Below are 23,836 nucleotides of genomic sequence, written 5' to 3' on the forward strand. Positions count from 1 at the left end.
ACAGTCTGTTGCTGCTGGAGGAAGATACAGTACAATCAGAATATTCCTCCCTACTCCCTACAACTAATGCCTTTTAGTGTGGTGACAACAATGGACAATAGAAGCTGCAGCAAATCAGATAATGCCTGCTTCATTCACTGGCTGGAGGGCACCAAACTGTATCTTAGGCAGGGGTGGGCAAACTTTTTCAGTCAGGAGCCACAATCTTGATTTAAATTTTGACAGAGGGGCCAGGCCGATGGGAGAGTGGGCAGGGTTTTGCCATCATGACGCCACTGAACGTGATGTCATAATAACAAAACCCCACCCACTCTCCCATCACAGATTTGAGCCTGCCTGTGCAGGGACACAGCCCGCCCACCTCCACAAAATGGGATACAAACAGGGGACGTGTTCCCCAGCTCTGGCCGGTGTGCCCCCTCCGACCCTGCTCGGGGTGGCACCGTCCAGAGCCGTGGACCATCCAAAGGGCCGGAGAAACAACCTTATTGGGCCGTAGTTTGCCCATGCCTGATCTAAGGCTACGTACACACGTGCAATAATTATCTTCGGAAATGAACTAATGAGCGATCATCCAATAATCGTTAACAAAAAAGTGAACAATGACAGGCCTATGACGACGATGAATGAGGAATGTTGCTGGAAATGAACGACCGTCCCAGCGGATCTGATTGGGCAGATCTATTGTGTGTACGGTGGTTTAGTGATTGTGGATGTTTCTATGGTACACTTTCTCCAGTACACGTCACTTCCTGCATCGTTCAAATGATCTTATCTAGTGTGTGTACATTATTGGTGGATTATATTTGAACTATATATTTGAAAATATTTGTTGATCTGTTGGTAATCATTAATTTTCCAATGATAATTATTGTACGTTTTTACTCAGCCTAATCTTTTCACCCCAGCCTCACCATCTCTGACCCATCCCTTTTTATTCAGTTCATTTAATTATGGAAGCTTATCATTTTATGTGGGCATTACCAAGGAAAGTCATGGCTAGGATAAATATATAGCTAGGAATTGTCTATGAGCTCCCACTCCTCTAGAGGAATCTAAATGCAAGTATACTACAGTATATGCCAAGTATAGTACAGTATATGCAAAATGCCTCCCAAGTCTCTGACCATCCTTGTAGCATGCCCATAGTCCCTGACCATTCCTTGTAGCATACGCATAGCCTCTGACCATTCCTTGTAGCATGTTCATAGCCTTTGGCCAATTCTTGTAGGTATTAAGGAGGGTGGTCCTTAAAAAAGAGGTTGTTGTTTTGCCCTGAATGGGCAATGCCACAGAGACCCTTTTAGAGCTTTGTAATTAATTTGCACTGATGTGCCCACCCATATGCCCCTTTCTTTTTAAACACCATACAAATGTCAGATAGACATCAGATCACTGTTGCTGAAAACAATTCAATTCCAGTAGCAAGAGAATGAACATGTGCTATTTGAAGGGAGGAAGGTGAGCGACAGGGGTGTAGTGGGGCGGGCACTGGTGGGAAGGTGCCTTCACTCTTTTCGGGAATAGGCACACTTGCCCACGCTTAACTTGCAAAAAATTATTTGGTGGTCTGCGGCTCTGCCCGCTCTGACCCCCTGCGGACCATGTCTCCCGTATGGAATTCAGGCTCAGGGCGGTGGGCAGGTTGTTCTATTGAACACAACCCGCTTACTCTCCCATTGCAGCCTCAGACCTGGGATGGGAGAGTGGGGGGGTTCTGGCATCATGACGTAACTCTGGGGAAGTTTCTTCCCCTTTGAGTGACACATAGGCGGGAATGTAGTGGGGTGGGTCCATTTACAAAACAATGATGCGCATGCACGCTCGCCATGGATAGTACCATGCCCCCTCTTCTTTTTTTTATGACTACACCCCCGATAAGTGAATGGCACCACTCAGTGCTCTCCTCCATAAAAAAACACAAGAGCCGTTCCTGATTGGCCATTCATCAATCCACCAGGGCTGACTGTTGAAAAACATCAGGGGACTGCTGTGCACATATCAGATTTTTGTCCAAGTCGAATATGACTGTTTGTCTTGGAGGACAATCATTTGACGTGCGTACAAAGCAGCTGACACCTTTGTCCTTACGCCTCCATTTTAGGTTATCATTTTATGTGCTGCTTGTCCACTTTCAACAAAGTAATTATAGAATATATTAGACAATAAAATGTATAAAGTGACATAAAGATTTATTCTGGGCAGGTTGATCTATTTATTTCTTCTCCATATGTTAAATCACTTAACATCACGTTAACGTCACACAAAACTATAAATGATCATGTAAATGTTAAAGTAATTACAGCAGTCACAAGTGTGATGCATTACAAACAATTTCCTGAGCATTTATGCTGATCTAGTTGTTATATATAGGAGATAGGGATTACTTTGACAAACAATTTCTTTTTTTTCTTAGGCATATCTATTGAAGAGCAATTCCAGCTCATTTAAAAAGATGCCATATTTTCCTAATGGACATTAAAATATATGAGCTGCGTCTGTGCCGAAAGCATGCTTTCATTCTCTGAACGATCATAAATCATTGTGTCAGATAGATATATTACTTGCTTGACAGCTTTAAAAAAAATTGCAGCAATGCAAACTGAAGAGTAACTTATATTACTGGAGTAGTTAAAGCAGAACTCCAGCTAAACATTTTTTATTTGGTTGTGGATGGAGTGTGCAAGAGTTAGAATCACTGGTCGTGGTGACACCTATTCCTAAAACAGGAAAAAAAGAGGTACCAACAATAGTAAAAAAAAAACAAAAAACAAAGTAACAACAAAAGATTTTTTTTTTGAAAATAAGTACAAACTTTTTACTTGTGAGGATTACCACTGCATACGTAAAACTTGACATTTACAATATTGCTAGACATACGAGCTCATATGAGCTCATAGCTCAGCTCAAATGTAACTTATATGATTGAAATTTAAGACGGTCGTCTATTGACGCATTTCGCCATGTGGTTTCCTCAGGGTTTTTTAAGAGACGCTTACTAGTTGCAAAACAATACAAAAAACAAAGTAAGATGTTCCATATTCATGTAAATTAATAGCAATATAATAATAATAATATTATAAACAACCACAGGTGTGTAGTGATAAATTGTGACATTCTATTGTAAATCAGGGGCTGGCCACTAATATCATGTTCTAATAATATTGGAGAATCTGAGCTCTAAATTCCTTTATTCTAAGAAAAAAGTAACCAGCTGGTAAAGAGACCATCAGACCCCTGACTTCAGCTAAAAATGTATCCGTGGGATCACATTTGCATTCCACAAGTCTTGAGATTGCTTTTGGGTGCTGCCATCTTGGATGGGGAGTCAGTAGCCCCAGCTGTCACTCAAGTGGCACTGTATAAAATTCTCCTTCACTACCCCCGCAGCTACATAAAATTTTATGTGGGGGTTAGAGAGCTGGGCCAGCACATGGAGTATTTAGACATTCATTGGAATAATTGGACATTATTGGATAGGCCTATAGCATGCAAGAAGTTAGTAGACTGGGCTCGATAATTGACTCCTTTCGCGTATTACTATTACGTTTTAAGGTACCTAAAAATGGACGATCACTAATAGTCCTGCACTTTATGTGATGACGTTGGAACAGAAGTGAAGAACTGTTGCTTTGCGCTGCCAAGGACCCCAATAAAATGCTTGTCTGTATATATCTCCAATACTAACCCAGAATGCTCAGGGGATATGTTACAGATGAAGCATAGTTTGGGTTCCTTACAAGTCTTGTAGCAAATGTTATTTCTAGAATACAGATTTCTATCTACATGATATATGCAGCACAGGATTTCCTTTTTGTTTTGTCTGTATATACCAGAGTGTTGCTGGCTGATCCTAATGATGATAAATGCAGTGCAGAGCACTTAGGGTAACATGATGCTCAGTAATGTACTGTAGATCATACCAAATGTGCTGAATGCCGTTTATGGCGAGAAAATTGAATGCAGATCAGTACCCAACGCTTAATCAATGAGTCAGCCTGGAACAATTGCTTTAAATTCTGGTGCTGAGATAATCATAAAAAGTTCATTGACCGCCTTAGTTTGAAGACATTTGCTCTGCAGAAAGATGTACATTGCAATGTACATCTTGGTTTCCCAAGAGAACCAGGAGGAAATCCCAACAATATTAAAGGGAAAATGGAGAATATAGTCAGGAATTGACAATTTAGAATGGTTACTGTAACATATTTTTGAGAAAATCCGAGAAATCATGCAGCCTTCTAATCATTAATGAACATAGAGCAGGTGCTCTTGAATGAAAAATAAATAAATAAAAATGCCCATGTGTTTAGGTTTATTCTTACAAGATAATTATTGTTACAGGACAATTATGATATTCTTATCAGAACAACTAGAACATTTACAGGTCTGCTACAAATGCGTGTGGTTTCCTTAATGCTAATTTCCAGGTGGATAATACAAATTCTATACAATGTAGTTTTCCTAAATACCATAAATTCCAGTTCTTCTCAAGGTTTGCTGGATCGCCCAGGTTCTCCCATGATAGTCTATCATCTATAATCTTAGTGAGCATTAATAAATTAATAAATCAGGCCTGTTTTATATAGCATCATTATGGAAATATTGACCATGATAATTGGCACTGTAGTCTACTAGATTGTAAGCTCTTCGGGGCAAGGGCCACACCTCCTGTATCACTGTCTGCATTAGTCTGTCATTTGCAACCCCTATTTAATGTACAGTGCTGCGTATTATGTTGGGGCTATATAAATCCTGTTTAATAATAATAATAATAATAGTAATACTGACAAATTTTACTGAAAGGTCCACTTTAGGTTTATTCACTATACAGTTTGCCCCTCTCAGACTGCATTCTTCCTATTATAAAATATGAACATCTATCAGGGACAGAGTATATGAATTCTATTGCAGGTTGAATTTGCCTAGAGTTCACTGCACCCTTACTGTGCAGTTCATGTTATTAAAAGCAACTGCGTTCCCATGCATCCTGCCATTGATTTTTCTCTGATATTAAGATCTATTTCTACTTTTGAACCCCGGCACCTCCCTGCAGTGCTAAACAAATAAAACTTTATTAATTTTAAATTTCCTTTATGGCTTTTTCATTTTTTACAATTGATTGTTCAGCACCTTGTCCATCTATTATTCTGAAAGTAATAGAGGCAAGGCATCCTGGGAGCATTTTATTTGGAATGTCTCAATGTTAATTGGTTTTAGGAAGAAAAACACACTGCTTAAAGTAGAACTAAGCTAAACTAAGCCTGCCCGATGGCACGTGTGCAGAAGTTCATTAAGTTCCAGCAGCCACATGGGAAGTTGGGATGCCCAGGTATCCTGCCATTTAAGATAAGAGCAGTGATCAGGCAGGTACCGTATTTTTCGGACCATAAGACGCACTGGACCATAAGACGCACCAGTTTTTTAGAGAAGGGAAATGAAGAAAAAAAAAAATTCTGAAACAAATAGTGTCCTAAAATATTTTATGTGCATTAAAAACCAACATCACAGTCATAGGTGGCCATTGTGATAAAAGCAGGGCTTTGCTTCTTCTCCTCAAAGTCTCCAGCAAAGAGAACAAATAAGAAGCATTTTGAGTACATCACCAAATTTCACCTGAAATCTCATGAGACCAGCAGTCAGTAGCCCCATGTTGTTTTGGAAAGAGGCAAGACTAGAAACTGTAGAACCCCTTGCACTAGCCACTTACCACTGGGACCTAATGCTGAAGTAATCAGTTTTGTTTTTATTTTCTCTGTTAAAGTGAGTATGTTTCATTATCGAATGAAACAAAATAATAATCCTGTATAGTCCTGTATGTGTCCTGCATAGTTGCTGATCCTCCTAACGTAACACTAGATAAGGAGGTTGATGGCACTTGGGTGCCTAAGCAAAGTCACCGGTTATACAGGGTACTGCTTAGGCACTATAACATTGTGTTTCCTATAACATAGCAAATATTGACTTTTTGAACACAAGTCTTAATTTTTAAGGTTCTTTGTCACTTTTGCATACAGTATTCAGTAAGTATTATGTTACAATATAAAAAGCAAAATCTTGTTCAATGCCAGTGGCATAACTTAAGCCAAAGAGGCTTCACTAGCTATCGTATGACTGATAGAACGGAAGCAGATATCCATTCTTTCACAGGTATTTCCCTTGCCAAGTTCCCTCTAGAGAAGACACAGCTCAGACGCAAACATTCCAGTAATGTATCTTTATGAATAACTCTATAACTGACATTGCTTATCCTTGAAGCCAGTAGCTCTCAACACTGAATGCCTTAGGCTAGTGATTCCCAAGCATTGTGTCATAGCACGTTCATTTTTGTTACAGCGCTAGCCTGGACATGTCATAATAATTTTAGGGGGTCAGCTAAGTAGTCATAAAAGAAAAGGAAAAATTAAAGATATGTATCATCGTAGTGATGTGTTTTAAAATGATAGATCAGATGTATTGCTTTCTTTCTTTATTAAAGTTATTCTGCATTGTAGCATTGCATATTTCATCTAACAAAACAAGTTGGTTACTTTAGCAAGAAGTCAGCTGAACTGTCTCTTATACCTTGTAGAGGTTACTCTTGACAAACCATTCCCATGGTCCATGTGACAGATCTTTCTTCTGATCTTGTTTTTTTTTTTTATTGGCAACAAGAAAAACAAGAACAGCCAAAACAAGAAAAATAACAGCCAATCATAACACAGTAAGGATTTTGTCAAAGGCACATTGAAAAAGGTTTTCAAAACTTAACTTTTTGCAAAGTCAACTAAGATTTTCCAAACTGACAATGGTCACTGCCTAATCCTAATATATTAATCAATTAAATGACATTACCTATCAGTATGAAATAATTTGTTTTCTTCTTCAGTGACCTGAAACTAAACAATTAGATTAAATTAAAGTGTATCTAAAGAATAAATACAAATATGCTACTGCATGTGTTCCTGATATATATATATATATATATATATATATATATATATATATATATACTGGCATTTACTGGCAGTGAGGTTGAGGGGTGTGGTTACCACTTTCTTCAGTGAACCTCAGGGGAGGTGCTACATGATATATATATATATATATACTGGCATTTACTGGCAGTGAGGTTGAGGGGTGTGGTTACCACTTTCTTCAGTGAACCTCAGGGGAGGTGCTACATGTAGTATTTACCAGTGCTAACCAATACAGAATGAATAGGGGTGGCAGTAAGTGGTTCAGTACTGCTCACTGCTACCCACTGTCAAATCTGCAAACGCTGGTTCCTTAAGCAGAGCCACACGGGATTGCATGCTCCTGCCACAGGTCTGGGGCTGTCCTATGTTACAATTTTTACTATCATTACAAGCATACCTTATAATTTTCTTTCAAAGTTTAGCAATGCTTACTAAATACATCCGTGGCATTGTCACCCTTTCCTGTGTAATGATTAGCTTGACTACTAGAAGCCAATGCACAGTGCGCTGGTATATTTTATTGTAGTTCCTGCAGTCATATTGTGACACTAGCCGTCAATGGAGCATGCAAAAGTCTGCAGAGAGTTCATCCAAAGTGTCAAAGCCTCCTGGGAATAGCCATTCTGAACAAGACCTAAATGTCATTCATGTAAAGTTTAAATCTACTTTAAGACAGAACTCTTGATTTGCTTACTTGTTCAGAAACTTGGTGAGTATTGAGGTCAAGAACAGCCAAGATTAAAATGACCCATTTTTGTAAAAATACAATATATCAAGAATTTTGCATACATCTTATATCGAGCACACCTGGATTTAATTTCTCCATTAGCAGAAACCTAAAACCTGGCTCCAGGAATAGAAAATCTGTAAATGTGATTTACAAATATTTATAAGGGTATTAAAATATAGTATTTGTTCTATGTGAATTACAAGTTATGGAGCTATTGAGTTCTGTTTGTTACTTCAGACTGATTTCAAACCATTGTCACTGTTAGACTTGTACGAACTGGCTGATTTTAACTTCTAGTACAATCGTCAATCCTTTAAAATGATTGGATCTGAAGGGAATGCCAATTGTCTTTAAGTATTCAATTTTCGATCAGACTTGATGCATTAAAACATAATAAATACAAATTGTGGTATGTGTATGAAAGACCACATTCAGCTGGAAGCTCCCACCTGTCCTGTGGTTCATGCTATGCCCACCCCATGATCAGGGGTACTGAATCTTGTACATATGTGTGCCACTTATTTGGATTTTTGACCAAGCAATTACTTGGTCAAAGTACATGTGTACTAGACATATGCGAAGGGAAATCCGGAGTCTTGGATAGCATTAAGGACCTGACAGTAAGTAAAATTAGTAGGCAGAGTTTATCATTTAAATGCAGCTCTGTATCTTCATCAAACAACTTCAAACATGGCCAGCGTGGCCTACCCAATACTCACCATTATCCATAATTTGTATTGGTCGGTAGATTTAGGGAGCTGCACCAAGCCAAGCCTGGACAAAGAAGCACAAACTTTGCTTCAATCGGGTATAATATAATATCAATGGAAAAACTGCTGGCACTGGTTGGGCTTTTATTGGCATTGAATGTTGCCACTAGTCAAAAGGCAGAGCATTACAGCAATGATGGATGATAAATGGAAATCTTGGATGGGTGGATACTGGGGAAGACCCACCTCGGAGCATTTAATGTGATAAAACTAAGTATCACAGGCTAATATCCCTGGGTATACATTGTAAGTTTATATTTGTTGATAATACAATTTATTCTTTGAAAGAAAAGCCTTGTTACTATTCTAGTTGAATTAGGCTGTTCCAGTCTCATTTTTTCTGAAGAAGCAAACTCTGCGAAACGTGTTGAGCCTTTATTACAAGGCTGCTTCTAATGGTCTGAAATGAAAAGAAAAAATGAAAAAAATGAAAGATTGTTTCCAACGACAATCCTCTGATATCCATTGGACGTCTGTATGAGGCTAAGGTCATGGATTGATCTCACCAGCACACTGGGTCTTTTTTGTATTACAGGGTAATCTTGTGCAGCTGGATGACCTTTACATTCCTTTTATATCTTTCTATGAATGACCTTGAATCTGAATCTGTAAAAAAGAAGGTCATTTTGTTCCCTGGTTTCAGAATTTCCCCCTTTATATAGCCTAGCTGCAGCCTCACCTTTGGAGCATGAGGGTATACATACATGGCAAAGATCTGTGCTAAACAGCTGCAAACTGACCCTTGAAACTTAATTTTGCTAAATAAGGCTACAATGGACTTCACAATTAAAATGAAACTTCAAAAAGATGTACAACACACAAATTCTAATGTATGCATATTAAAAGAAAAATTAAAAGTAGTTGCAAATTAAAATTAAATTTGGACATGTGCTCCAATGTAAAGCAGCAAAGAAATGAGAAGATGGATGGGCATGACTAGGAGCTAATTAGTTGTGTTGCAAGCACATGCGCTTACAAGTAACCCGAAACAGCAAGAGAGGTAAGAATGAATAGAGGAATAACAGCATTGGTCTTCTGCTGTTCTTTTACCCTTTCATGCTCTGTTGACTCGATATAGAAAACGTCAGGCAGCGTGATAAGCACAAATACTCAGCCTAGGTAGGTGAGAAGATAGGAAATTGCCCCATTCTATAAAAAATCTATTTCCAGGTGGTATGGCAAGTAAATAAGAGTCAGCATTTAGTAAGGAACCCCACTTATTTGTATAATATTAATATAAAATGGCTATGTATAGTTCATATAGAAAAATGCCGAAATGGAAGAACAGCTTCACTACCTAATAATAAAATCATATTTTCAGTTAATTAAGGCAAATAAATATTTAGAATGTTGATGTACTCTAATATATTTGGATGCTTTGTGAAGATCATTAAGTACCCAATAGCTGGAATAACAGTGAAGCTATTAATAATGTGGCACTTGCCCAGAAGTGCTTTCTGTAGGCGTTTACTCATCTACTTAAGTTTTAATGGACAACCTTTTCAGATGTAATAAAACAACAATCAAAAAGTACAAAGTGTAAAGTACAACCACCATGTTCAGCACCATGATCAGCTACTTTGTGCAGCTTGTGGCTAAGAGTTCCTGGAATGTTAAATTGATTCTGTCAGCAGAAGAAAACACTTTTATTTTAAGGCATATTTAACAGAAGAGGCTGTAGACTAACCATGTTTTCCATCTGTTGATATTCTACTTCCTTACTTTTTGCTGGCTGCTGCAGTATTTAAAGGAGTGAATGAGACAAATACCTTACCTTCTTACCACCTGCAATGGTTTTTCCCAGTGTCCAGTAGTCATGTGTAAGGCAGCAGGAGAAACCACTGCATGCAATGGGGGAACAGATATTGGACTCAACAGGTCAAATGCTAACAGCAGCCAGCTAGAAGTGAGATTTGGCATATCCACAAATGGGCTGCAAGAATAGTAAATACAGGTAGTCCGCGGGTTACAAGATAAGGACTGTAGGTTTATTCTTAAGTTGAATTTTTCGGAACAGGTACATTATTTTAAAAAATGCAATTAGAACAGATGTTGTCCCAACTTATTATTAGGCAGCATGGTGTCAGTTACTGTATGAAATCCTCACTGTGAGTTAATCACAAACAAAGCAACAACAAAAAACTTTATGGAGCCTAGACATTCACTTGTGGAGCAAGCTGTGCTTTGATATGCAAAAAACAACTGTAGTTTGTCTTGGTTAATAAAGAGTTACAAGAGGCTGTAGAAGAGCTCACCCCCTAAGATCACCCACAACCTCAGCTGTGTTTAGCAAAAAAATTCTTCTGCAAGTCATGCAAACTGCCCCCACCCACCCTTCAAGCCTCCATTCTGCACAGGGAAGAGCAGGGAAGCCCTGTTTGTATCTAGGAGGCATATGTATTTCAGATGTTCTTAACTCAGGGACTACCTTTATATAGCTTCTTCTTTCACAGGTATTCTTTAAAGCAGAACTATAGTTCCACTTTGAAAATTTGTAATCATGCAAGATTGGTATTGCAGGATGAGACAGGTGATGTCTTTTCTTTCTAAAAACAAAGGTGGCTAGGACAAAATGAACTCCCGCACACATGTCTGGCCAACGGAGATGGCCAAAAATCAGGAAACCAGAAAGAGGAAGAGAAGAAGATGGTGGCACCCATAATGAAACGGGGACTGGTAAGTGCATTTAAAAAAATTATGAACAAGTAGGTAAGGTTATTTTATTGTAGAAGTGACTTAACCTATGTTAGCATTTAGTTTTCTTTTAACATACAAAATGTGAGGCATAAACAAGTAAGTCTCTGCAACTTTTTATCCCTTTAAACGTGTTGCATGTACAAAAAACAACTGTTAATGTGCCTGAATCCATTCTGAACTTTGAGTTATGATATCTTAAGCACATGTGGCCTGATTATTATAAGCTTTCCAAGGCTGGAGACGATACACTTTTATCCGTGAACCTGAGTGATCCAGCAGACCTAGAATGGATTTCCTAAAATAGTTTGCTATTTGTTAGCAAATGTTTTTAATCCTGGACTAGATTCATTTCAGTTTTTTTGGATCACCCAGGTTCACTGATGAAAATGTATCCTCTTCAGCTTTGGGGGGCTTTAATAAATCAGGTCCACTGTGTCAGTTCTGTCTTACTTCATTCCTTCATTCATTCTTCATGAACAAAGCAGCCAATTACCACCTTTATGAATTGAGTGATCTGGCAATGCAAAGGATCACCCTTGACTCTTTATTTCTTACAAAGTGGATTAATTGATCATTACATAAATATCCCAATTATGTGCTGATTTTCTCAAAATACTTAAATATCTTTCAGCTGATCAGAGAGAGAGGATCCCATTATTTGCGTAGAAGAATTATTGAAGTTATTATTTCAATAACTATTGAAATGTTGTAGGGGGTTTTAAAAAGGCATTAAATTAAACCCACAAATAACTTGCAATTTTGCATGGAGGAGTGACTACAACTTTCACTAAATCAAATTCAGAGACTAATGGGCCAGTTAGCAAAACTTCCCTAAAGCAACCGTACCGAGTTCTAAGGCCAAGGGTGTCCTTAGTTTTATCACTGTATATCATTACCCCTACCAATTTTTGTTGAATACATTTTAAATGACAAAATGTTTTTATTTTCTTATTAAGTATATAGTTAGGCCTGGAGTGAGCGAGAGGAGAAGTATAGTGGAAGGCCGGCATTACTGGGCAGAAAGGGGAGCAGACAGCAGAGGGTAATTTTCAGAGCGAGAACGTGTGGTAAAAGGGGGGGAATAGGGAGGTGACGATTGGGGTCAGTAGGAGTTAAAAAGGTCGGGAAAAGCAAGTGGAGTCCTTTTCGCAAGAGACAGCAGTAAGGGAAAAGTTTTTCCCACCCTCCCTCCCTTATTTTGTTTTTTAGGATTGCAGTATGAGGGGTTTGGTGTTTTGTAGTTGGTGGTTGAGGTCCTCGGGGGAGTGTGCTGTTTTGGTGATAATTATGTTGGGGGGACCCATCTAAGGTTTGGAGTGCCCGGTTTTGTTTGACGGTTTGGTAAATTTGTTGGTGGGGTCTGCACAAGTCATGGTATTTAGTTCCCGAGCTGGGTGTATGGGCGGCTGGGAGCTACTGTTTTCTGTAAGGTGCAGATCCCCAAGGTATAAAGTGGTGGACCTCCGAGGACCTGCAACTAGTAAGCAATAATTCAGAGTTTATTGTATTGTTATTGTTATGTGTATCTTTGTTATAATGTTCCATATTTATTATTTGTTCAGTTGAATATTTATAAATTTTGAATTTTGTAATGGTTATATATATATATATATATATATATATTACTATTGATATTGTGTTATATTATTTCTTATTGTTATTAATAAGTTATTTATTAATATTTGTTAATAAAAGGCCTGTGGGCCATTTAAGCAATGATTGGTGTGATTTGATGTGTAACAAAAGGGGAGGGGTGGGGGAAATGTTTTGTGGGTAAATCTTGGGGAAGATTATGGAAGAGATAGTTTCAAGGTGGGGGTAGGCAAGTCTGCAGAGCTATGTCATGCCTCTATCCATGGGCACTTTTTAAATGAAGATCCAATGTCTGCCTGTTCAAATATATTGAAAAGGTCAACAATTTCAATTTGGCGTATTTACTTTTTTTGACATGACTATAATATCATGATTGAAAAGAATGTTTAGTTGCAAAGAAGGATACCATGGGAAACGTAAAACCTCAATGAATAAATCATGCAGAAATCCAGCTATTTGTAAAAACAGTACTTTTATAGCAGTGTTTCTCAACTAGGGTTCCTCCAGAGATATCTCTGCATACCAATGATCCTTAAGGGTGGTCAGCAATGTAGGATGCATTCTTCCTACTGACCACCACAGTAATGTACTGGTATTGGGGTTCCCCAATGTTAAAAAGATGAAGAAACACTGCTTTAATAGTGTTTTTCTTATGTGATAGAATCCTTTCCTGACCTGATGCTGTCTTCCCCTCAGCTTTAGTGCATAGCTTAAATTTACAATTTTTCCTATTTGTAAATTCTATTGTCATGGAAACAGATGTGATGTTACTGAGCAGTATCAGCTGGATCCTTAAGCATCTATATTTTGTTTGTTTTATAGCGATTTATTATTGATACAAGGCTGACTTCTTTCCGAGTCCATCTTCATGACAAGTATGATTCAGTATAGCACAGCTCACAGATGATTCATATTACAGATTACTGATCTCGTTCAGTTGTGTTTGTGTAGGAGCTGGAAATCTCTATTCTAGCCTTTGTAAAAACAATTTTTTTCCAATTGTTTGATTATTGAAACCTTGTGTTTCCATCCATATGCGTTTGCACTAATGTGATTTTCAGACTAGCAGATAGTTATGAGACCAGCAATGACAACATTTGTATTTCCCAGGTTTTCAATATGGCTAAAGTAAGGGTGTGATCAAGAAACAGTGTAGGGATTCATGATTTATACCCCTAAAATCTGGAGAGGAGAAAGCTGGGTGCTTCTAAATATACTCCAACCAGGTAGTAAGATGGACTCCATCAGACTTTCTGAAGCTTATAAGCCTGTACAACTCTACAAGACGAAGGTAAGTCAGGTCTAGGTAGAAACTAATGGGTCATATTCTCTCTTGCAACAAACAAAGTCTAAGTATTTCTTACACTCAGGTGGTCGAGATATCATGTATTTACAATTTACTTGATAGACTATGTTAATCTACTGTTTTACAATACATTTGTCAGGATTGTATGATGATTTTGTTTCCCATTACTGGCTTTTAGGCTTCTCCATCCACTTCTAATCTATTTTACACACAAAATGTGGACACCAATGGCAAAGTTTGGAAACACCTGTGCATCACACCTATATGGCCTTCATAGGTATCCTATTCCAAAACTAGGGGCATTGAGCCTTCATTGAGCTGTTTCCACGTTATAGCTACTCCACTCTTTGGTGATTTTGGGAATTTTTGACCATTCAGCCAAAAGAACTTTAAGAAGGACAGGTACTGAGGTTGGATGAGAATAATGCATTTGGTAAATGCATGGTTGGATGAGAATAATGTATTTGGTTTTACAGCGGGCAGCATGGTGGCTCAGAGGTTAGCACTATAGCCTTTGCAGTGCTAGGTCCCAGGTTCAAATCCCAGCCAGGATTCTATTTGCATTGAGTTTGCAGGTTCTCCTTGTGTTTGTATGGGTTTCCTCCTACATTCCAAAAACATGCAGTTAGGACAATTGGCTTCCCTACAATAAATTGACATTAGACTGTATTATTGACATATGACTATGGTATCGGACATTAGGTTGTGAGCTCCTTTGTGGGACAGCTAGTGACATGACTATGGACTTTGTACAGCGCTGCACAATATGTTGGTGCTATATAAATACAGTATAATAATGCATTCCACAGGTATTCTATATGGTTGGGTCATGGCTCTCTGCAGCCACTTTTTATACCAAACTCAAGAAACTTTTCATGGACCTTACTCTGTGCAAGTGAATGATGTCCACAGCAATAGCACACCTAATATTACAGCCTTTCAGGATTTCAAAGCACAAAGTATTTCCATAAAAAGCTGCCATATACAGAAACAGACAATCTGAAAGTTACTTGAGCTAATGACTTCATACCCATAAATGTAAATGAAAACTAATATTTCACTTTGCTTCCGTGCCTAAATTACACACCGGCTTTTTATAGTACAGTTATAATCAAAGTATGAACCCAGCTGCAAGAGCGGCCACGTTCCTTGTGATGGTGATGACAAAAACTACTCTAGAGAAGCCTTAGACTGAGAAAGGAAAACCTGTCCAGTAAACTAATTTGCTGGTTCCCACTCAAAAGTGAAATATCAATTTGGAATTGACTATTTGTTTCTCCAATACACCTCAAATACCAATTTACTATTATTAATGACACTGGTCCTACTTATTGGTTTACCCCTTTCCCCCACAACATGAATAACAACTAGTATCCCAGCAATCCCATTAAATTCCTAGCACACAATGGAAAGGAAACTGCAGTGTTTTCAGTTTAATGCCTGCAAAGCGTTCAATGCAGCATTGACAAAGAGATAAGTATTGTTGTTGTTACACTTAGCGCAGCCTTTCTGTACTGTGTTTGGCACATAAGGGTGGGCAGCCTGCTTGAATATAATATGACCTGCAAGGTTCTGCATTGAACATGTCCTTCTTGATTCTTGCTCTGGGAACCTCTGTGTAATTTGCTGTTTTGTAGTATTCCCTGGATGTCAGCCTTATCTCATAGCAGCACATTGATTCCCTGCATCTCTCATCATCAGAGCAGTGTACACAGAAGAAGAAGGATGCTAAGCACTGCAGCCTGGGCACTACTACCAGCAGCTTAACCCCTGCCCGCCTGCAGGCTGGCAAATCCCTGGTACTTACCGCACCTCTCACGCTGAAAATAAATGCAAAGTATTCTGATTTACTAAGGAAGATGAGATTCTTTACATAATAAATAAATAAATATCTACATCTTTTACCTAATATTGCAAAAAGGAAATTCCTGTTCACTTATCACTTCAACTGCACTTGATTGGAGAATTGAACAAAATATTTATATAATATATAAATTATTGTGTGAAGGTTCTCAACTCCTTTAGTAAACTATCCTAATAGTGCAGCTTAACTAAAAAAAGAACATTTTGAGAACCGGCTTTCTGGAGTTCTGTATGAGCTGCTGAAATGTGATTTATGACTGGTCGCCTTGGTTACTTCCCATCGCTTCTCTTTGCACAGTTATCCTATAGGATTATACAATGTGCAGAGCTGTATTATAACAAACATGTAATAATATAACAATCATAAAAACAAATACTGGTCCTGGAAATGGCAATGTACAAAGTGCAGCAGCCAACAGCAACCAAATGGAAATCACTGCTTTTGTTTTATGTGTCTAAATGGATAAAAAGCTGAATTGATTGGTTGCAATGGGTTAATGAACATCAATGCATATCAAATTAAACCTATACATATGAAAAGAGACCGCATATATGGATAGTATACATAACAAGGACATAAGAAGTTTTAGTAATACTGTGTTTGTACTAGGTAGTAGTACAGATGACCTTCAATGCTTACCTCCTCTCTCACATCCACTTCTGGAGTAGTAGTAGTGTTTTCACCTGGGGAATCTGCTTGGCTTTCAGCAGGAGCTTCACTTTCCACTTCAGCAGACATCCTTTGCCATGCTATTTTTCCAGAAAGCCCTGCTGCAGTGTCTGGAAGTCCAACCGACCCAAAAACAAGGAAGCATCATCACTTGGAGCATGCAGCACCCAGGGAAAACTGCAGGCTGCACCCCATCTCTAATGCAGTTCTTCAGTCCTGTACATAAAGAAGGAGATATAGATCCTCTCCCCTCCCTGCATCACCTTCATCTGCAGCCCATATGTAAAAGAGAGGAAGGAGACAGCTAAAACCCCTCCACTGGAGATCCAAGGGGTCACCTTATCTGCAGGACCAGAAATGGCACAGTGGGTAAAGTGGTTGGCACCTTACTGCAGGGCTGAAGGTAACTTCAAGTAAAATGCAGCATCTGGCTAAATGATCTTGGTTCTCTGGAGATGTGACAGGGTAAAAGCAAGCTTTCTTTTTTTCTCCTTCTGATGTCTCAGTTGTATGCACACCCCCCTTTTCTTCCTCAGCAATAAATCACAGAGCTGGAGGTAGCACACACACAGGCTCACTATAGCCCATCATCTCCTTAGAGCAGTTAGTGTTTACCTGCTGGAACAAAACATGCTGCACCATCAATGACTTCAGATGCATACACTTCCAGATGCAGTGCCCTCCCCTAACAAACAGATCTGCTGCACTGTATGCTCCAATTAATCCTGTAAGCAGCTCTTCAGGTGCACTCTAAGGGCACTCCTATGGCTCCAGGTATGTTGGTCCTGGTAAATAACACTCATCAGCCTTCCAGAAGCTGACTGTCTCATCCCTGCATAGATACTAAAGGATCAGACTTTACTGGTCCACAACAGTACTCACCAATTATTCCAGTCTTGTTCTATTTATGGCTATGATGATATACCAGCAATGAGAAAAACCAGTTGGGAGTTGCAGGTGGGAATTGAGCCCTGGCACTGTTTGCTTATGGTCACAGGCAGGGAGAAATGTTTTATCTGAGGTCAGAAGAGATAATGGAAAGGGATGGGTATAGCAGATATCTTTCTTTAAAGTGCTGAATTCAACCAAGGGCATAATTGGAGATCAGAGCAGTGGCATCAGGAAGTACAAAGAGGTGTCGAGCTTTGAAGGTGAGAGGAAGAGCACGCCTTGGTACATATCTATTGGGAAAAGACAGCCTTTGCATTTAATTAGTCTTAGATGTTTTTAAGAGAAGTAATGACACAAACATTTTTGCTGGTCTATTGCAACATTTAAGGGGCGCATACAGACGTGCAATTATAGTCGTTGGAAAGGATCTTTCACAATCCTTTCCAACGACTAAGGACTGCACGATGCATGAACGGGTTCTGTACATACATCACAGTTCTGCTCTATTGAGAGGGGAGAGGGAGAACGACAGAGTGGCACCCCGCTGCACGCTCTCCCCCTTCTCTTGCATTAAAATCGTTCATCATCGATCGCCCGTGGATCCGCCAGGACGGTCGTTCAGACGTTGGACGATGGGTGCTGTACACACGCCAGATTCTCGTCCGATATCAGCCCTGAGCCGATTATCGGGGCGAGAACCATTGGACGTGTGTACATAGCTTTAGACTTGATTAGATTGTTTAGAATTTTTTTCCTCAGCCATTTGGATATAATCAATTTGATACAATGCAGTTTACCATTCAAAATGTAAAAAATAAGACTGACCAGGGATGAGCTAAAGAGTGACTCTTAATGTTTCTAAAATATGTTTAATAAATTTTAGAGAAAATCAGAAGATTTCAACTAAATTAACCAAAATCTCCATTATATGCACTGGAGTCAGTGGGCACAGCAAAAGAAAACTGACCCCCCTACCCCACATTGAAGAATTGATTGAATGCTCACCGTTCCTGGTGCCTGCATCACTTAACACCACTCAGATCTGCATAAAAGATCCTCTGATGGTTACTGTAAAACCTGTGTCAGTCTCTTTATCTTCCACAGCTTTTACTTGTTCCTCCTGCCGACTTCTAAATTATTACAGGAGACAGTGGGTGTAAAGAAAAAAAAACACAAAAACAAAAAAAGGTCAAACAAAATAATATAATGCTGAAAAAAGGATGACAGAAAACAACACAAATAAAACTAAATGCAAAAAGGACCAAAAAAAATGCTGAAGGAAATAAAAAAAGGAAATCAAAGTTAAAATTTTTTTTCAAGCAGCTGAATACATATTAGTAAGAGTTTACACTCTGGTTAAAGTGGTCTAAATAAAAAAAAAAGGCTAATCACTTTGTAGCCCATATTTTTAAAAAAACAGGCGACACAGCCACAGCCACAGTTACATTTCACCTCTCTTCACATCCAAAGTCCTAGAATGACATGCCAATACAGAATTGTCTGAGTTCCTCTTCACTAACTCCCTGTTAGATTATCTTTAGTTTGGCTTTATTTTTTTTTATCTTAATAATTTTTTATTAGAATTTTTCAGAACATACATATAACAGACAATGATAAAATAAAACCATCATTATACATAGAAGAAGAAAATATAAAAAGCATAAGTAAACTGTTGAACAAAAACATAGAAACAAAACAAATACAGGTAAAATGGGTGGACTCGAAAGCTGCAATGGTGTAGATAAATTGGAAAAAAAAGCCAAATTAGGGACAACGAGAATGAATAAACAAAAAAGGAGAGGTGGCTGTTCATCATAACTTAAAGAGCCTGCTATCTAAGTCAGGAGTGGCGTGATGGTCCAGCCAAGGTGTCCAAACCTTATAGAATTTAGGCATAGAGTCGTTAAAAGTAGCGGACATTTTTTCCAGCACCATTGTATCCGACAATCTGGACATTACTGCCGGAAAGTTAAGAGAAGGTTTCTTCCAAGCTGCTGCTATCACCTGGTGTGTTGCCGAAAGATAAATTATATTAGTTTACATTTACTCCTCGAAAAAAGTTTTGGCTTATGGAGCAGAGCTGCCCAAGGATCCCTTCGGATAGAACTAATCTAATGTAGTTGAAGATTCTTATCCAAAGCCTTTTAACTACCGGACAGTCCCACCATATATGGCGGAAGGAGCTGGGAACACTGCAACCTCTAAAACATTGTGGGTTGCTCCCTTTGACAAATTTGGTAATTCTTACTGGGGTTAAATACCTCCTAAATAGCACCTTGTAAGCATTTTCCATGTCACGTTTGGGGAGCAGCTGGCAATTGCCTGCCATATCTCCTGCCATTCGTCTATATCTAAAGTGGAGTCAAGGTTTGTTTCCCAATTAACCATATATTGAGGGCGTTGGGCATCCATGTGTAGTAGTAAAACATAAAGCAGGGACACCAGGCCAGCAAAACCAGAACTTCTTAGACAACAGGATTCAAAACCTTTTAGCCTGAGTGGGGAATCAGACACATTCTTAAAAAGATCCTTCAGATAATGTCTAATTTGTATATATCTAAAGAGTTCACTGGAAGGCAGTCCCCAATGTTCCTGCAAATACGCAAAGGACTTGACTCCAGAAAGGAGTACACATCAAAAGCGTATCGGATAGGCCTCGAAAACCACCAGTGAAAGGCTATAGGGTTATCATACGCTGGTTTAAAAGAAGGGCAGTTGAAAATTCTAGTTAAGGGTGTATGTTTGGAGATCAAACCCGCGGGGCACTTGAGCCTATCCCAAATGCCCAATGCATAGGATTGGGCCATTAGCAGATATTTGTAAAAATTTGGAAAGGAGAGTCCACCGTTCAATTTGGATTGGTATAGCACTTTCTCTGGCACCTGTGGTCTACTGCCAGATAAACTGCAGCACCTTTCTTTGTTCGGCTTTAAGTGCTTGCGAGGGAACTGGTATGAGAAGCGTGCGAAACAGAGTAGTTTCAGGAGATATGTCATTTTGATAGCATGTATCCTGCCCAGCCACGACAGTGGGAGATGTTGCCACTTGGAACGTAAAGTAGAAAGTTCACGAAATAAAGGCGGATAGTTGGCTTGATAAATGGAAGACAATCGAGGCGTATTCTTTATGCCCAAATAGGGGATGACTCCCAACCATTTATAGGCAAATTTGGGTTGCAAGGCTTCGACTACTGGGGGTGGCAAAAAAACATTAAGCGCCATAGATTTTTCATCATTCACCACTAAACCAGAGATTTCTGAAAACTGAGTAAGCAATTTGTGCAGGTTAGACAAAGATGTAATTGGCACTGTTAAGGTCAATAATATATCGTCTGCAAAAAGCATGGTGAGAGAGGGCAGCCCTGCCTGGTGCCCTGCAATATCGGGAACGGGGTCGACGTATAGCCCATATATCTTACTAAAGCGGAGGGAGATGCGTACAATGCTGTTATCCAGTGTAGAAAATGAGTGGGAAAACCCCATCTCTTTAAAGCATAGAACAAATATTGCCATGATATAGAATCAAAGGCCTTCCGCACATCTAACGAACACATCATACATTCTATTGATTTGGACTGTGCCAAATGCAATAGCTGTAGGGCTCTATGGACATTGTCCCCAGCTTGACACCTAGGGACAAAGCCTACTTGGTCTCCATGTATTAGGCTACCTAATAGCATGTTCAGCTCAGATGCCCAAATTTTTGCCAATTTTTTTACATCTACGTTTAGGAGCGAAATTGGCTGGTAGTTAGCCCATGATGTATGATCGGTCGATGGCTTTGGTATCATAGCAATAAATGCTGTCAAAGACTCTGGAGGGAAAGAAACCCCCTGTTTCAAGTCATTGAAAAGAATTTGTCATTGAGGTGTAATAACATCAGACATTTTCTTAAAAAATAATGGGGAGAAGCCATCGGGGCCAAGACGTTTACCAGTTTTTAGAGATTTAACAGCTGCTGGAATCTCGAGGGTGGAAATATCTCCCTGTAACATATCCAGCTCTGAAATGTTGATAGTAGGTAAATTAATATTAGCAAAAAATTCTACTAAGTCTAGATCTGAGGGAGCCGAATAAAGGTCAGATAATCAAGATTGGAACTCCTGGACAATGTCCAAAGGATTGCTAGTGGATTGCTTGGAAGCAGTGCGTAGGGAAATTGGAATAAATAACTCTTAGCCAGCAGTGTACCTGGTTTATTGCCACAATGCTAAAGTTTATGTTTAGTCCACTAAGCTGGCATACCGCTGTATTAGTCAAGCATTGATTAAGTTCAGTACAAGCCTTAGGTAAGGCGATGGTGGTGCCTAAAATAGGGTTAAGTTTATGTAATTAGACCATCCTAGAATATTCAGCTTCCAACTGAACTTGGGCGTTCTCGCTTTTTGGCCGAGGCCAGTTGGATTATGGTCATGTATCACTGTTTTATATGCCTCCCATAATGTTGTGGGCGAAGACACTGAGCCTTCGTTCAAGACAAAAAATTCTTTGGAGAGATCTGCCAATTTCCGAACTGTATCTGGGTGCGACAGGAGAGAGTCATTGATTGACCACAAAAGGGCACGAGGCTGGACCACTAGCGTACAGTACATACATGCTAGCTCTTAAGACATCACGAGATGTGGGGTGAAGCTCCCGCCACACATCAAGCAAGCCCAATCTCTGGAAACATTCCAATATAGGTTTACTTTCTGACAAAAAAATATTTGAGGACTTGGTTTTGCGTTAACAGTCATCGCTGAATCAGCAAAGGAGAGAAGCTATTGAAACCATTCATTAAAATGGGTGAAAGGTACAAGAACCAGCATTCGAGTACAATAATACAAAAAATACATATTTCAAGAAAATAAAAAAAACATAAAAGCCGTAGGATACATGCAAAATTGAAAAACCTGAAATTCCCACAAATAGGGAGAGAAAAAAAAAACAAGATCCAGGAAGGCTTGGAGGCCTCTATGAGCCCAACCAAAGTTGGGATCACCCTTTCCCACTGTCCAAATGTGGGGTTCTGGCGCAATCCAATGGGGTGACATGTGTCAAACAAACGGGCTATAAAAATATTAAAAATAAAGGACAAATAGCTGCAAAGAGTTCGCCGTTTAGCCAATGTTCAAGGGGCTAAATCAGCAAACAGGCTAAATTCCGTGCCCTGAAATGATAAACGGGAGATGTTGCAAGCTTTTAAGAAAAGTGCATCTTTGGCGCGGAAAAAATGGAATTTCACCACAATGTCCCTGGGTGGGCCATTTTGCTTTTTAGGGCCTAAGAAACAATGGAACCTATCTAGCTCAAGGCGCTCAACTGGGATCTCTGGTGCTAGCTCTTGGAAAAGGGCAGTAACATAGCCTTGCACATCAATAACAGTCTCAGGGATACCTCCAATCCGAAGGTTACTACGGCCTGACCGGTTCTCACAGTCCTCTAGTTGGTCCTTCAGGAAGGAAATCTCTCTTTGAGCCATTTGCAGATCTTGGTCTAGGCTTTTTAGTAGGGTCGTGGTGTCATCCATCCTGGTTTCAAGAGAAGCAGTACGTTGGCCAATCACACATATGTCACGGCACAATTCTGATGAAATGGTGGCTGTAGCCTGGGACAACTCTTCACGGATCATAGCTCTCATTTTTTGCAGGAAGGTTGGATCTTCACACTGAGCTGTCTCCCTCAGGAGACTAGGGGTAGCATCCATGCTGTCTTCCGACTGAGGCATCGAGGAAGAGGCTGGAGACGCATGAGGCGAAGGTGCCGGCGCCATATCGGATCGTGAGGCCACACCGCCGGATGTGTTCTGCAGTGTCGCAGGATGCTTCGTTTTAGATGTAGGACCCATCCTAGATATTCCCTGGGAGTGTGCCAGGTCAGGGGTAAGTTGCTTCAGTGTCCAATTGACACGCTGCTGTGCTTGCTAATACCCCAAGGTTGAGCAGAGCCTGATCAGGAAGCATCCATCCAGCAGGGCTGCGCGCATGCGCCCCTTCAGTCTGGCTTTAAACCCAATCACTCCACAGTGATATTCCTCACGAAGGTAGCCAAGATTCTCCTAACACTTAAGTCCAAAGGCTATATGTCCTTATTCTTTGTGCCCCATCCTTTGAATATGAAAGTGTTGGCCACACTACTATCTGTAGGGATTAGAGGCGTTTCTGTTTCTTGGATTTTTTCCTATCTCTTTTCTCTGTGAAGTGTTACACTCTTCACTATTCACTATTCAGACCACAGCTCCTCTCCACACCTTGTGTCTGTTGGGTTACCCCAAAGTTTGGTCCATGGTACCCTACTCTTCTCTATCTACTATATGCATGGTATTGGGCACCACTTATATGATGAAGATAAACAATTCTGTCTCTCAGCTCAAAACTTTACT

At 39.6% G+C, this 23,836-nt stretch overlaps 1 protein-coding gene across 1 annotated transcript in view; it reads right to left on the bottom strand.

The window, feature by feature from the left end:
* Positions 1-16,694, bottom strand: part of LOC140342164 (transmembrane protein 151B) — a 29,125-nt gene extending 12,431 nt beyond the window's left edge. Inside the window, exon 1 of the mRNA XM_072428252.1 lies at positions 16,556-16,694. Coding sequence (XP_072284353.1) covers positions 16,556-16,654 — 99 coding nt within the window. The 5' untranslated portion in view covers positions 16,655-16,694. The remainder of the gene's footprint in view (positions 1-16,555) is intronic.
* Positions 16,695-23,836: the final 7,142 nt, after the last annotated feature.

Source organism: Pyxicephalus adspersus, chromosome 12, assembly GCF_032062135.1.
Source record: "Pyxicephalus adspersus chromosome 12, UCB_Pads_2.0, whole genome shotgun sequence".
Taxonomy (NCBI): domain Eukaryota; kingdom Metazoa; phylum Chordata; class Amphibia; order Anura; family Pyxicephalidae; genus Pyxicephalus; species Pyxicephalus adspersus.